Here is a 16,976-nt window from a genome sequence, read left to right on the forward strand (position 1 = left end):
GTGGCAGAAAGAACACACGTCTCCTATTTAATATTAGGCAGCTGTCATCACCCCCTTGATACAGCGTTCACAGGTTAGGGTTTTTCTGGCACTGAAATATACATACCCTACCTCCCTACATAGAGGTGTCAGGAGTCTTCAGTCATCTCCTATGCTATGGTGGATTACACTTTCCAAACAATGAGCACAATTTCTCCCTTAAGGAAACTTGTTATCGAAAGATTCGAGGGATCGGAATGTGTAATACAAAACAGACATGCAGAGAAGAATGAGTTTTATGGCGCAGGAAGAGAAGAACTGACTTTATTGGCTATAAAATAAAGTCCACATGCTACAAGTTGGCCTGAACCCACCTTGTGCATCAGTTTTTTCAAATCGACCTGAGGTTACAAACCAGCCAGCCCTTTCATAGCTGGGGGACTTTAGGGATAAGCCCCTTAGACCTCTCTTAGATAAGCCCCTTAGAACCTGTCTCCTATGATGAGGGGCTAATGCCTCCCAGGGAAATTGTGAGAAACGGGAGGACACACTGGCCAGTATCAGTGTGTTCTGGTTGGATGCAGGAGAGTCGTGTCCTGTTAGGCAGAATTATCACCTAGTTATTGTCTCCAGTAGGAGATGAAGTATGGTTCAAGGAGATGCACGTGGGCGTCAGGTTGACAAGGAGTGGACGCCTGAGGAGAAGCTGGATGTATCAGCTTCATGGACTAAGGGATGTCCAGAGAGCTGGTGAAACATTCGTTCTGGGCGTGACTCTGAGGGTGTTTCTGGAAGAGATTAGCATATGAATCAGTCATCTGAGTAAAGGTAAAGAAGATTGCCCTCACCAATGCTAATGGCATCATCCAGTCTGTTGAGGCCTGAATACAACCATCAGGCAAAGGAAGGGCAAATTTGTCCTCCTTGTTTGAGTAGGGACACCCGTGTTCTCTTGCCCTTGGTCACTGGTGCTCCTGGTTTTCTGGCCTTCAGACTTGGACTGAGAGACACACCATCAGTTCCCCTGTCCTCAGGCATGTGGACTCAGGCTGAATTACATCACCAGCTTTCCTGGTTCTCCATTACGGAGGACAGATAGAGGGACTTGCTGGTCTCCATAATTTCATAAACCAATTGCTATAATAAATCTCCTCGTGTGTGTGGGTGTATACGCGTGTGTGTGTGTATATATATACATATATATATAAAATTTATAACTATCCTGTTGGTTCTGTTTCTCTGGAGAACCGTGACTAATGCATTACCATAATTTTTGTTTCCCTTCTGACCGGGCTACACAGAACCTCATCAAACCTGGGTACTGCTGGCCTCCATACCTTTGCTTATGTGATCCCTTCTTCCCAGCAGGCTTTTAGAACCTTTGCCTGCCCTAAACCAACTGCAAAGTTTCTCACAAAGGCCGCCTCTTCCAAAACGTCTTCCCAGATGCCACCAGTCAGAAGCAATTTGTTCCGGCTCATCTCCTCAAGCATGATTGTACCTCTGTGACGGCTGTTCTATAAGACAGCTGTCAACGTGGTGGTCTTGCAGCATCCCTGAGGGGTGGGGGAAGCCTCCTCAACTTGCTCAGGTCCGAAGCCAGGTGTGGCTGCAGATACCTGGCTCTGCATCACCTTCAAAGCCGTCGATCTTTGCCCATCTCCAGCCCACTGTTCACAGAGATCTTTCCCAGATGCAAACCTACATTATCATGGTGAAGCCTAAAACCTTCAGTGGCTCTCATCAGTCTGAGGTTGAAGACCCGGGGTCATGATGCCTTGAATGGGGTGACCCTGTCTATCTCTGTAGCTTCATCTTTTTGTTTTGTTTGAGATATAATTCAAATGCCATAAAATTCACTCCTTTAAAGTGTACAGTTCAGTTTTTTTTTTTAACTAAATTAACAGAGTGGTACAATTATCACCGCTGTTTAATTCCAGAATATTTTCATCACCCTCCAAGGAAAGCCCCAGACGTATTAGCAGTCACTTTCCGTTACCTCCTCAGCCCCAGCCTCTGGCAACCACGAATCTTCTTTCTGTCTCTATGGATTTGCCTATTCCGGACATTTCACACAAATGAAATCATACAATATGTGGCTTTCTGGGTCTGGCGTCTTTCCCTTAGCATAAGGTTTTCAAGGTTCATCGACATCACAGCATGTATCAGTATTTCATTCCTTTCTATGGCTGAATACTATTCCACCATACGAATGTACCACTTCTTTGTTTATGCGTTTGCCAGTTGATGGGCATTTTGGCTGTTTCTCGTTTCTGGCTAATATGAATAATGCTGCCGTGAACATCTGTGTTCAAGTTTTTGTCTTAACAGTATATTTCCATTTCTTCTGGATATACGCCTAGGAGTGGAAGTGCTCGTTCAGATGACATTCCATGTGTCACTTTTGAGGAACCACCAGACCGTCCCATCTCACATTCCTCCAGCAGCATCTGGGGGTTCTGGTTTCCCCCCATCCTCCTCTAGCCTCATCTGGTACCACACTGCTCCTGGGTCTCTGGGCTGTAACCCCATACTTCCTGTTAGTTCTTACATCAGCCTGACTCCCTGTCCCACTGCAAGAGGAGAGTCTTAAAGGTGCCTGTGGTTCTAACCTCATCAGACCCAGTGGCTCATTGTCTACCCTGAAATGAAATTCACAAATAGTATAACTTACCTACTCACATACTGAAAACATGTACATGTACTTCTAAAACAAAGGAGAATAAGTGGAAAGTAATCTATAAGAAAATCATATGTATTTTAATGCTGGAAGTCCTGATGAAGTAGCCAGGGGCTTGAACCGAACAGGTAGAACCTCTGTGAAGGTGACACCTGCACACGCAGGCGGGTCTAGGTGTGGGGTGTTGGCCACTCGTGCACCACGAGCATGTCGACTGGAGTTGCTGCCAGCCCTGATGCTCCGGAAGAGTGACCAATATGAACCCCCAAGCAAAGTCCAGTTCAGCCTTCTCTCAATGTACATGGTCCTTGCATTCCAGGAAAATTCAGTACATATTACAACCATGCCAAAACTATTCTGTGTTTAAATGTAAAATAGAGTTGGGTTCTAGGTTAACCTAACTGCTCCTGGTAAGAACCACTGCCATGGGCTTCCCTGGTGTCGCAGTGGTTAAGAATCCGCCTGCCAATGCGGGGAACATGGGTTCGAGCCCTGGTCCGGGAAGATCCCATATGCCACAGAGCAACTAAGCCTGTGCGCCACAACTACTGAGCCTGAGCTCCAGAACCCGTGAGCCACAACTACTGAGCCCATGAGCCACAACTACTGAAGCCCATGCACCTAGAACCTGTGCTCCACAACGAGAGAAGCCACTGCAATGAGAAGCCCTCGCACCGCAACGAAGAGTAGCCCCCGCTCGCCGCAGCTAGAGAAAGCCTGCGCTAAGACCCAACGCAGCCAAAAATAAATAAATTAAATAATTAACAACAAAAAAAAGAACCACTGCCATATGCTCTTCCCTCGGCCTGGAACATTCTTCCCCTCCTTTTTGGCCAGGCGCTTCACCTATTCTTTCAAGTCTCAATTTGAAAGGTGCTTTCTGGGAATTCCCTGGCGGTCCAGTGGTTAGGACTCCACGCTCTCACTGCCGAGGGTCCGGGTTCAATCCCTGGTCTGGGAACTAAAATCCCACAGCCATGCAGTGTGGCCAAAACAACAAAAAAAGAAGAAGGTGCTTCCTCAAGTAAATCTTTCTGGCCTCTTCTCACCAAACTAGTTCAGTATTTAATACCGTTTGCAGTCACATGTTTATGTCGTTTCCTTTTATTAACGTCCACCTCCCGGCTCAACTCCCGACCCCATGAGGTCTGGATTTGTGACTTTCCTATCATTGTATTCCCAGCCCTTAACGTAATGCCTGGTATGCAAATATTTGCTGCACGAATACAATAGTGCTCTTGTCTATCTCCTTTGTTGTCCTGGGAGTTCTTAGAAGACATTAGTGTGCCAGATTTATCTGTGTCCCTAGTGCTAAAGATAGTTCTTTCTTTTATGTGGAAAACAGTGGTCAAATATTTAATGAGCAAATAAAAGCAAAAGCACAGTTGGGCTCCCAACGTCCTAATGAATGAGCTAGGGACAGGGTAAGAGGCGTTTCGGTAAATCCTCCAGAAACTGCTGTCATCCTGGGTCGTGCTGGAATCCTTTTTATAGCTGTGGTTTCGATAGAGGACCTTTGTTTTAACTGTGTTAACAATGATTTGAGCTCTAGCCGCTGTGTAACAAACCACCCCAAACATTACTGGCTTCCTGTAACTGAGAGCTGGTTGTGTTTTTTGATTCTGTGGGTTGGCAATCTGCTGGCCTCTCTTGGGCTCACTCATGAGACCACAGTCATCTGACAACTCGACAGGGACTGGAGGGTCCACGTGGCCACACTCACGTACCCAGCAGTGGTCTGGCTGTCAGCTTGGGTGCCATGGTTCCCATCAACGTGGACTTCCGTCTTCTAGGAGGCTAACCCGTTCCTCTTCACCATTGTGGTCCTGAGGTCCCAAGAAAGTGAAAGCAAAGACAGCAGGTGTAAGGTGAAGACTGCTTCCAAAGCTGGAGGGCCATCACGTCCTCCTCGATCTGCTGGTCAATGCAATCACACATTCTCGCGGCTACAGCAGCACCAGCTCCTTGCAGGGGGCAGCGGAGCCAGGTGGCACGTTCACTGGGATGCTTCTTATGATAATCCACCATGGTAATCTCTCTAGAGGATGCTCTTCTACTTCCTCGTTCTGGAATCCAGAGGGCAGCTCTGGGTCTTTCTTGTGAACGGAGGGTCCTCTGGGACCCTGAGTCTCCCCTTCAAACGTGGCATCTTCTTGTCTGGGCCTGGAGATAGAGTTGGAGAAGGTGGAGGAGATTAGGTTGAAGGTGTTCTCTTCCAGATCCTGTTGGGTTTCATTTGGAGAGCAGGATCTCAATTTCGCTTCGGTGAAGTCACGATCTCCTTTTATTTCCCCGCCATTTGCCTCGCTTCTCTTCCAACTCAACTGCAATAAAGAGTCGAGTTACTGGAGCATCTGGCTAGTTCAGCAGATTTTACTACAAAAGGACCTCAGCGTTGAGAGAGTTGATTCTAGAGCAAGACTCTTTGAGTTAGAATCCTGGCTCTATCAATTACCTGCTGTGGGAGCTTGGGAGAGCGGCTTCACCTTCCTGTGCCTCGGTTTCCTCCGCTTAACGTGGGGATCACGAGGCCGAGGGCAGTGGTTGTGAGGATGGAGTGAGGTAGTCAGCGTAAATCACTTAGTGCAGGCACAGGACAGTCTCCACCCCAGACAGCTGGGGAAGAGCCAGGGCAGGGCATTTGCTCACAGGTCAGGCAGATGGTCTATGGCTTCTGCCATAGGTGTTTCTCTTGCAGGGGCGGGTAGAGATGGGGGTGGGAAAGGAGAAGGTGGCTTCACTAAAAAGCGGTTTGCAGTCTTTCGTAGTATATCTGTGAGACAGGAAAGCCTCCATGTGTGGTGACTTTTGCTCATAACTGCCTCTCATTGCAGCCCTATTACGAGGTATTTGTGCTTTCAGTATAAATTATAAATCTAAACACATGCAGGGTTTGTTTTCCCCCCAAAGCAGATTCCAACCAGCATGAAACTAGCCAATCCAAATAAATTGTGCGCTTAAGTCCATTGTTTCCAGCAACATGTAAACTGTTGGGTTGTAAAGAATTGCTTTGAAGAAGGCGCCCCATTAGTGCTTCAAGCATCAGGGTTCAATTTAGGCTGTGCATTTTTTGAAGAGTTCACTAGAAATTTGTGGCAAAGAAAGACACGCATTGGGGTGGGTGGAGGGGAAAGGGTTTTTATCAAATTATACAAGATGCATTAAGAGGATGTTGTCATAAAAGCACAAAATAAAGCCGCAACCCTGAACTCCAGGAGAAATGCAGAATTCCTCAGCTGGGGAAATCATTCTGGGAATGCAAAGATCGCTTCCAATGTTATGTTTGTAAGGAAATGACAGTCACCAAGTGGAGAATGTCAGGTCCTCTGAGAAACCCTGTCGGCACTCACGTGCAGAACGCTATTTACTTAACTGGAGTTGGTTCGGAAAATATTTGACTCCGGAGGGTCCCTAAGGGAGCATGGAGGGCGTCTGGGATTTTCCTTCAGGTCAAGACTTGGCCTTTGCTAATCCCCCCAACTGATAAGGCTCCCAGATTTCAGGGCGGATTCATTCCTCCGCTGAACCAAGGTTTATGGCCCAGCCTGAGGCCAGAGGGGGGACCTGTCATTCCAAATGCTTCCCCAGCTCAACAGAGCCAGTCTCTCTCTGTTGAATCGGTTGTTTGTCACTGTGGAGCAGAGGTGCAAAGAACCGGACCCTGAGTCAAGACGGCAGTGGAGGAGAAGATTGGCAATGACGGGTCAGGATATTGATCTCCAGGAAGAATACAGCAATTGGATGTTCTCTTCGGTGCTGAAGGGTTGATAAAGGAGGGGGAGTTTTGATCCTACTACCTGTAGGAAAATAACGGATTTTACCAACTGGGATGAACTTCCTCCCAAACAAGCTCACCCCCATGCCTTCCTGAATGGGAGACCCCTTCGCCATCCAGACTTTGTTCCTTGTATCTGCAGGAGGCTGGGGGTTTGAAAAAAAGCTCAGCTGGGAGTAAGGCCACTGGGTTCCAGTCGGGTTTTTCCATGAAAATTAGACAATGACTTAATCCAGCCATCATTCATCAAGCACCGGCTCTGCTCTGGGCACTGGGTCTGCAATAGTGCACATGGCAGTCGTGGTCTTTCCTCTCAGATGGAGAAGGATGAGGAAACAGCAATCTTGTGGGATGATGGTGCCAATGATGATGGCAACCACATCTATTTAATAGGAGCCAACCGTGTGCCAGGCAGGGTCTTCGCGCTTTACATATAATGTCTCAGTGCTTCTCAACTTTAATGTGCACATGAATCATTTTGGGATCCTGTGAATCTGGTTCAGAAGGTCGGGGGCGAGGCCTGGGACTCTGTACTAACAAGCTCCCAGGTGACGCCCCATCTGCTGGCCCATAGACTGAGCAACAAGCTATTGTTTCATCTCATCCTCACAACAACCCAGTGAGGCTCTATAGTTACTCCCATTTTATAGATGAGGAGATGGAGAGGTCAAGTGACTTGCCCAAGGTCATTCAGTCGGGAAGAAGAGGAGCCAGGATTGGGCGCCGGGGCCTGTGTGCTTACACAGTTTTGCCACGATGAGACAGCGAGGCTGCCTGGGAGAGGGTCTCCACACCAGAGCGGGGGTTCGGAGAAAGCTTTGGAGAATGTGGCTCCTTAGTGGGCTCCAACAGGGTAAGGATTAAGGTCTTAAACAGGTAAAAGCCAGGAGGGCGTGGGAGATGGCCAAGGGGAGAGAGTTCTGCTGGGGGAACCACGGGAGAAAGCCAGGCACCTTAGAAGGACGAGGGGGCAAAGCAGGAGAGGGGTAGAGTCCCAGGCTCTGCAGGGCCCCCAAGGCTGCCGGTTTGGCCTTCCCCCAGGGCCAGAGAACAGAGATTCTCTAGAAGGAGTACGTAATCCTTCTGTTTACTTATCCTTCCCTGGGGCATCGTCTTCATTCTCGAAGGTAAAGCTGTTGGGTGGGGGGGGCTTCCCTCAGTGCTCCGCCCACCTGGCCCTTACTACCTGGGCTGAAATTAGCACTTGGCATTGTAGGTTTCTGTTTACACGCCTGTCTCCCACTGGAACATTTCCTCCTTCTTCATCTCTGTCCCTGAAATCCCCAGCCTGGCACGTGGGATGACAACACCTGCCCTGCCGATGTCACAGGATGCTGTGAGGGGTAGAGGTGGGGAAATGGTTTGAAAGTGTTACGAATGCTGTGCTGTTGGAAGTTGTGTGCCTGTGAGGGTGGCAGAGAAGATTCTGCGGGTGACAGGGAGTGAGTGTGGCCACGCAGGGACTTGAGAGGGTCCTTTGGAGTCACCACAGATCTCCCCGCCAGGCCACATCTTAGCCTAGTTTCCCCCAAAGGCCAGCAACTCAGCACCACCTTGACAATCTGGCTACACTCATTTTCCACCTGGGCTCTTATGTACTAAACTTTTTCTTTACATTGATTTACTTTCTCTCCCAACTGTTTGTTTCAACAAATTTCAAACCTGCAGCAAAGTTGGAAGAATAGCTTCAAGAACCCCCAGGACAGGACTTCCCTGGTGGCGCAGTGGTTAAGAATCCGCCTGCTAATGCAGGGGACACGGGTTCAATCCCTGGTCCGGGAAGATCCCGCATGCCTCTGAGCAACTAAGCCTGTGCGCCACAACTACTGAGCCTGTGCGCCACAACTACTGAGCCTGTGTGCCACAAGGAAGAATAGCCCCCCTTCGCCACAACTAGAGAAAGCCTGCGAGCAGCAACAAAGACCCAATGCAGCCCAAAAACAAATAAGATTTTAAAAAAAGAACCCCGTATCCCCCTCACTCAGACACTCCAATTGTCAATATTTTGCCACATTTGCTGTCTCTCTGTTTCTCTCTGTACATACAGTTAAAAAAAAGCAACATGCAACCACAAATAACAAGTGTTGGTGAGGGTATGGAGGAAAGGGAACCCTCGTGCACTGCTGGTGGGAAGGTAAATTGGTGCAGCCACCATGGAGAACAGCATGGAGGTTCTTAAAAACTGAAAACAGAGTTACCATATGATCCAGCAGTCTCACTGCTGGGTATGTATCAGAAGAAAACGAAAACACTAGTTCAAAAAGATACATGCACACCTATGTTTATAGCAGTATTATTTACAATAGCCAAGATATGGAAGCAACCTAACTTTCCAGCAACAGATGAATGGATAAAGAAGATGTGGTATATATATATATATATATATATATATATATATATATATACACACACACATATATATATATATACACATATATATATATATACACACACACACACTTATAAACACACACATATGCACACATACATATAAACACACACAATGGAATGAAAAGAATGAAATTCTGCCATTGGCAACAACATGGATGGACCTAGAGACTATTATGCTTAGTGAAATAAGTCAGGCAAAGAAAGGCAAATACTCTATGTTATCACTTATATGTGGAATCTAAAAATTGAAACAAACGAATGTATATAGTAAAATAGAAACAGACTCACAGATACAGAAAACAAACTAGTGGTTAACAGTGGCGAGAGGGAAGGGAGGAGGGGCAAGATAGGGTAGGGGATTAAGAAATATAAATTACTATGTATAAAATAGATAAACAGGGCTTCCCTGGTGGCGCAGTGGTTGAGAGTCCGCCTGCCGATGCAGGGGACACGGGTTCGTGCCCCGGCCCGGGAAGATCCCACATGCCGTGGAGCGGCTGGGCCCATGAGCCATGGCCGCTGAGCCTGCGCGTCCGGAGCCTGTGCTCCGCAACGGGAGAGGCCACAGCAGTGAGAGGCCCGCGTACCACAAAAAAAAAAAAAAGATAAGCAACAAGGATGTATTATATACAGCACGAGGAAATATAGCCATTGTTTTGTAATAACTTTAAATGGAGTATAATCTATAAAAATATTGAATCACTAGGTTGTATACTTGAAACTAATATTAATATTGTAAATGAACTCTACCTCGATTAAAAAAAACAAAGAACAGCAACAACAAAAAAAACCACGGGGGCTTCCCTGGTGGCACAGTGGTTGAGAGTCCGCCTGCCGATGCAGGAGACACGGGTTCGTGCCCCAGTCCGGGAAGATCCCACATGCCGCGGAGCAGCTAAGCCCGTGAGCCATGGCCGCTGAGCCTGCGTGTCGGTAGCCTGTGCTCTGCAACGGGAGAGGCCACAACAGTGAGAGGCCCGCATACCGCAAAAAAAAAAAAAAAAACCACGGACTTACTTTTTTTCTGGGTCCATTAAACATAGTTAAATAAACTTTCAATTTTATTTACTTATTTTTCTTTCAGTTTTATTGAGATATAATTGACATACAGCACTGTATAAGTTTAAGGTGGACAACATAATGATTGGACTTATGTACGTCATGAAATAATTACTGCAATAACTCCAGTGAGCATTCATCATCTCACACAGATACAAAATAAAGGAAAAAGAAAGATTCTCTCCTTATGATGAGAACTCTTAGGATTCACCTCCTAACAACTTTCACGTATAATGTACAGCCGTGTCGATTATATTAATTGTGTTGTGCATTACATCCCTAGTACTTATTTATCTTATAACCGGAAGCTTGTACCTTTTGACTACCTTCATCCAATTCCCCCCTCCCCCAAACCCCCGCCTCTGATCTCCTTTTCTATGAGTTTGTTTTTGAACAATTGACCTACAACACTACGTGAGTTCCTGTTACACAACATAGTGATTGGATATTTCTACACATTACAAAATGATCACCACTAAGCTTTCAATCTTGGAATAGTTTGAAACTTACAGAAAAGTGGCAAAGACGGTACAGGGAACTCTACATACCCTGTACCCAATTTCTAATTGCCCCTCTTGTCATCTTACATTGCTATGGTACATTTGTCATAACTAATGACCAATATTGATACATCATTATTAACTAAACTCTGTGCCTTATTAAGGTTTTGTCAGATTTTCCCTTAGCTGATGGACTCCCTTTTAAACTTAAAAAAATTACAGATAGGAAAGTGGAAGACAGTGGAAAACCGTGATCACTTGCCAAACAGGATTCTAGCTGGATGCTGTTGGCTGCTGGCTGACCTAAGCCTGAGGCCTGCTTTTTCTTTGTCCGAAAGAGAGATTAGTAGACGGTAGAGGTGTTAAAGACAGATTAGCACAAAGCTGAGACTCTGTCCCAGGCCAAATGGGATGGGAAGAGAATTGCCACTGGAGTAAAATGACGTTCCCACTCTAGGGGCAGTGCTGTTCAGTGTCCTGTGTGTCACCCAAAGTCATCTTGGGCACTGACCCTATGTGAGGCCTGCTTTGGGAATGGCATGGTCTCACTCTGCCACTCCCTCAGATGGCTGGAAACACCAAGTCTGAGACTGCCCGGCTCCAAAGCTGGGGTTCCTTTCTGCCCTGGAGGACGAGGAGGAGGGGCTGGTGCCCCCACTGGCTCGGGGCTGTGAAAAGCATCATTTGTCTTCTTTGCAGTTGAATTCCCAAAGCCCGCAGGCACTGGACAAGTGGGGACAGAGAGCATTCTGGTGAATTCCATCACATCACAGCACGTGCGAAGCACCCTGTGTGGAGTGCCAGGCTCGCCTGCCTGTTGTGCCCGTGAGATGTGGTTGTGCACTTGGTCGGTGAGCAGGAGAGAAACGGCTGAACCGAAACCGTGCTTCTCGGCAACCCTTTTCTTGGCATGAAGTCTGAACATGTTCACTCCTTTAAAACACTTCGGAGTGGTTTTCATGTTTTGCAAGTTAGAGTAGGTGACATTGCTTCCTGAAAACCAAGCCATCAACTTTCCAATACTTTGCTTTCAAATATAGATCTGCCGGCCTCCTTTCCAGGAGACCTAAGCCCACTCCGGAGTAACTTTGACAGCTCCCTGGCTCTTAAGGAATTTCACTCAGTGCAATGTCAGTTTCAGCTCTGGGTCCCAACACCTGACTAGAGGTGATCAAACTAGAGTGCTTGTAGAACTTCTGGGTTCACTCCTCAGGACTGCTGTTCAGTTCTCAGCTGACAGATTATAGAATTCTTTGAGCTAGTCCAAGGAGGCAAACGGGTGGATGAAATTTTCTCCGGGTATGGGGTGCAATGTCACTGGTGAAGGAAGCTGGTTGGGAATCTAGGTAACAGATGAATCCATTTTCACTTTTCAGAATGAAGCTGCTACAGGTAAGAGCACCACGCTTAAACTTCTGCCTCCCCCACTTCCCAGAGGTAATGGCTCAGTGTGGTTTATATCCTTATAGACTATTTTCCTGGCTTTATGTGTTTCCATAGCCTTTCATTTTATGTGTGTATAAGGGCGGAGGGTTACACAATCAGGATGATACTGAATGTATCATTCTGACCCTCTTTTCACTCGATAATATGTCTTGGAGACCCATCTCCATTGTTACATACAGATGCAGCTCACCCTCTGAATCCCTGCCCGGGATAGTACGATTCTTTCATATTCTATTTAACCAGTCATTTTTTGGGATGGATATTTATTTCCAATGTTGCCTGTGATAAACCTTTTTTTTTTTTTAAACAAACGTCTATGTGCATGCCACCTCGTGGACGTGCATTAAATGATGTTCTGGGTGGCAGCTTACGCCCATTTCTGGTTTTTAAAGGTCTTGCCAAATTACCCTTCAGAGTATGTGTGTTTGTGGCTGTGGGAAGGGGTGTCAGTTTCTCTTCTTTGGGGCTGTTTATTCCTGATTTCTTGTCTGCAGTGGCTGCAGGGTGGCACGGAGCCAAGGGGCAGCAGAGAGAAATTTATCCCTAGGTGTTACAGGCTGGGAGGCACCATGGCTGGGGGGTGGGCTCTCCGTGGTGGCGATGAATGGGGCCTTTGTTTCTGGGTCCATCCCTGAGCAGAATCCGAAATCCGAAAGCCGAGATGTGCCGAGGTGACCAAAGGAGCAGTGCCTCGTATCTGGACTCCACCCTTGACTGGGACACACAGTCAAGTTCATAGGAGTTCTACACACCCATGTAATGGGGGTTGGGCGGCGGGGCAAACCCTGAAATAATTAGGTTGTAAAGAAAGAAAAGAGGCTGACCACTAGCTGTAAAGATGTAAAGGGAAAAGGCCAAGCTAATTTACATCCCAGGAGAAGTGGGAGGTGCAGAGGGGGCTTGGGGGGAACCAGGACCAGAGGAAGGGGTGTACGGAGGACCGGATCTGGGACAGAGGCAGGGAACAGATGGGAAGGAGGGAAGAAAGGAGGGAAAGGAGAAAGAGTGAGGAGAGCGACCCGAAAGTGGCAAGGTAGGAAGAGGGAGAAGAGGGCGGGGGAGCGAGCGGGAGGCTGGGTCCCGTCTGTTTGTGATTAGCACGAAGCCCGGTGCAGAATGAGTAAACAGAAACTTCCAGGCCTCCCCACACCCCCCTCTGAGGCAAAGCAGAAATCAGATGCTCCGTGATTAATCGTGGAGAGTTCAGGACACGACCACAAACGCTGTACGGACTTGAAATTAGCTGCCTTTCCCGGTCCCCTTGCCAAGATGCGAGTGGGGGTGGGCCGTGAAGGGGTGGGGCTCCGCCTGCAGGGGGCCAGCATGGAATTCTCCCTGGCAGAGCTCAGAGTGACACTGACGGGCAATCGGCCGCGGCCAGAGCGGCAGGCAGCATCCGGGGGGAACGGGGCCGGCCGGGGGGGCCCCAGGCGGGCTTCCTGGAACCCCAGCTCCGCGGCCGCCTGCACCCTGACACAGGCCGGATAAGAGCCAGGCTGCTTTATCGGAGCCCGGCTGGCGGCCGCGCGCCGTCCCCACGGCACCACGAGGAAGATCGCGGGCAGGGGGTCCTCCGAGGCCATCTTCCGAGCGGCCAGTCCCTATAGGCTGGTCTCCCGAGCCCCGCAGCCGATGGGAGCCGACGCTCGCTTCAGCGATAGAGAAAGCCGTGTTGCTTCCAGGAGGACGGCGTGACACGGCCCTGAATGTCGAGACCTGCTCGATGGTGAGTGCGAAGCGACTGCTCCGTGTGCAGCTGGCGTGGACCAGACTTTAGAGGGAGTCGGGGTGTGAGGAGGGCATCCGCACATCCCACCTGGAGCTCCCCAAGCGCTGAGGCTGAGATGAGATGGCAGCATCTTGCTGTGTGGCCTTGGGCAACTTCCTTCCCCTCTCTGGGCCTCCCTTTGTCCATCCCTACAATGAGGGGTTGAACTAGGTGATCTTTAAGGGGCTCTTACTATGACTACTGTTTTTTCCTTGTGTTTAGCAGCGCCGGGCAGCTTGCAGGATCTTAATTCCCCGACCAGGGAATGAATCCCGGCCCTTTCAGTGAAAGTGCAGAGTCCTAACCACTGGACTCCAGGGAATTCCCTACGACTGCTATGTTGTGTGGGTCTGCTGCATGCCAGGCACTGTGCCAGGCTTTGCTGAAGCTTTAGCTCAGAGAATCCCCATGAGCCCCTGGCAGGACAGGGATGATTACTCTTATTCTCGTTGTACATTGAGCAAATGGAGGCATAGAGAAATGAAGTGACTTGCCCAAGGTCACACAGCTGGTCAGTGGCAGAGATGAGAGTCAGATCTCAGAAGCTCTCCGCCTCCAGGAGTAGCCGGAACTTCTGTGTTCTCTGAGTCTGTGACTATCCCAGGAAGTAGAGGTGAAGGAGGAGAGGGTGTCAGGGGAGTGTTATGTGTATGAGGAAGAAGAACAGTGGGACAGACGAAGCACCGGGCTGATCAGCCTGCAACATTTAGAGGGTATGTCAGCCCAGGGATGGGCAGAAGCTCCTGGCTGGAACGGAGAGGGCCTGATGCCCCTTGCTGTACTAGGCTCCCGGGGAATGAGAGAAGAGAGTTAATATTAGGCAGGGGTGGGGAGAGCTGGGGGTGGGGAGAGTGGCACATGCCTCTATGAGGTTTTGTTCCAGTTTTATTTTGCCTTTTTCAAAAATCTGTTTCGAATCATTCTGGGCCCCCACTGCTCCTCTGGACGAAACAGAATTGTGAAACACATTCAGTGCTTTCCACATGCCTCCCTTGGGGGGAATCACATATTAATATTATCGTAGGCTATTTGCATATACATCCCTGAAGGTGTGGTGACAGCAGCCAAGAGATAAGATGCAGATAAAGTCAGCTAGTGTCTCTCTGGCAGAGACAAGGAGGATGCACGTTACATCAAGGGCGGGGAAATCCACAGCAGGGCTGTGGCAGGTGGGAAATCCCTCGGGTGCCAGCCATCTGGGTAGAGCTGGAAGTCCCAGCACCCAGATATGGCCTCCTCTTTTCTCTTCCCTTGGAAAATTCCATCCCGCAGCAGCTCTGTACTCGCTCCTTTTCTTTCTAGGACTGGCCCAGACCCTCTGCCTTGGGCTTGAGTTGAGACCCGACTGGTGGTCCTAGCTCAAGAGTGACCAACTTGTCCCAGGAGATCCCCTCAGTCCCGGGACAGCTGGTCACCCTACACAGTTCTGCCCTTGATTTCTGTAATCTTGTGCAAGTCACTCCCCTTCTCTCATCTATAAGACGAGATTATTTTAGGAAATCTCTAAAATCTCTTTAAACTCTAAATTGCTATGACTCTGGCTGGAAGGCACTTATGTTCTAAACGTGGGTGAGACACAAGCTTAAAGAGGAGGAAAATCTCCCCGCGAGTCCCCCAGCGCATCAGGGAAGGTGCCGGAGGAGGCTGGGATTAAGATGGGCTTGAAGAAGTGATTGCTGGCCTGCAGTGCCCCGTGACTGCTGTCAGCGAGAACAGTCCTAGGGCCCCGCAAGCTTCAGAAAAGCCTCATGAAACGCTGAAAGCCCAGCTCAGTCCCACAGCTTAGGTTTGGCACAGAGTGATTTAACCCAGATGTCTGCCACTTACAGAGCCCTCACCTACGTGTCATTGGAAGCTCAGCACCCCCAGGGTCCCCCAGTTCCTTCTGGGGAGCTCCAAAGGGATGTTTCACATTGGCTTGCAAACTAGTCCCTCGCCTCTGCCGCCAAGGCCACTGGGAGAAATTCACTGTTGCCAGCACCCATCTGGTGCGGCCAGACTCCAGCTGCTTATTGCCTGAGCTGCTCTGGGTTCTGGGCAGAGGTGGAGGGAAGGGCTTCCTCCCCAGCCCGTGACACTCTCTGCCATGTGGTCCCTGCACGGGTGGCGTGCTGGAGCCAGCTTGGACCGGCTCGCAAAAGCCGACTGTCAGATTTTCAGGAATTTGGTGAACTCGTTGCTAACCAGAGCCATTATTAAAAATTAAGCTACATAAACTTATAATTAAATAAATTTAATTAAAAACAAAGGTCGTGGGGCTTCCCTGGTGGCGCAGTGGTTAAGAGTCCACCTGCCAATGCAGGGGACACGGGTTCGAGCCCTGGTCCGGGAAGATCCCACATGCCATGGAGCAACTAAGCCCGTGCGCCATAACTACTGAGCCTGTGCTCTAGAGCCCGCGAGCCACAACTACTGAAGCCCACGTGCCACAACTACTGAAGCCCACACACCTAGAGCCTGTGCTCTGCAACAAGAAAAGCCACCACAATGAGAAGCCCACGCACCGCAACGAAGAGCAGCCCCTGCTCGCCACAACTAGAGAAAGCCCGCACGCAGCAACGAAGACTCAACATAGCCAAAAAATAAATAAATGAAATAAATTTAAAAAAACAAAAAACAAAGGTCGTAAGTGCTCAAAACTCATCACTTTCCAGTTTTTAAAACTACATGTTACTGTTACTGGTTCTCCTGGGGATATTCACGTCCGGTGTGTCTGTCTGGTGGGAACACCCCCTAACAGTGCACTATTGCAGATCTCTTCCCAATTCCATTTTTTGCGACTTAAGTTGGTAGCCTGAAGTCGGCCATGGTGGGAGTAATTACACTACGGGAATTGGCAAACAGTACAGCTCAGGGCTTGATTTATTGTTTTGTTGACTGTCTAGGTCAACAGACAAAGTGATCTAGACAAAGAAAGGGAGGGAGAAAAGGATGATGCAGGTTAAACATAAAAATGCGTCACGTCTCTAATTGTTACAGTGGGAATAACACCAAAAAGCAGGGAAGTTGCACACTTCGCTGACAAACCAGGAAAGTTCCGACCTGCACTTTGGTGTATCATTTTTGTCTCAGTCCTTAAGGTAAAGGCAGATATCAGCCAACGTTCTGGAAAGAACTACAGTCACTCATCAATTATAACCATAAGGTGACAACAGATACAAGAGCTGGCGGCAAAAATCAACAAAAATGTCCTGTGTGAATCAACTGAGTATATGAAATTTACAAAAGGGGGGGCTATTGTACACTTTATGTTTATCTGTAAGTTGTGGGCTATACATCCTTTCCATCAATACAATCTATAGTAAACCTGAGTATGTATGTGTTTATGTGTGCAAGCATAAGTGCCTATATTTGTACACATGTGTGCACGTGCATACC

The 16,976-nt window shown here is 48.5% G+C and overlaps 1 protein-coding gene across 5 annotated transcripts in view; it reads left to right on the forward strand.

Annotated features, from left to right (window-relative positions):
* Nucleotides 1-13,233: 13,233 nt before the first annotated feature.
* The window catches only part of RIPOR3 (RIPOR family member 3), a 73,129-nt gene continuing 69,386 nt past the window's right edge, over nt 13,234-16,976 (forward strand). For all 5 annotated transcript variants that reach the window (XM_079946394.1, XM_079946397.1, XM_079946399.1 and 2 more), the window contains exon 1: nt 13,234-13,556. In XM_079946394.1, coding sequence (XP_079802520.1) covers nt 13,554-13,556 — 3 coding nt within the window. In that variant the 5' untranslated portion in view covers nt 13,234-13,553. The remainder of the gene's footprint in view (nt 13,557-16,976) is intronic.

The sequence above is a fragment of the Stenella coeruleoalba genome, assembly GCF_951394435.1.
Source record: "Stenella coeruleoalba genome assembly, chromosome: 15".
In the NCBI taxonomy this organism is placed as follows: Eukaryota; Metazoa; Chordata; class Mammalia; order Artiodactyla; family Delphinidae; genus Stenella; species Stenella coeruleoalba.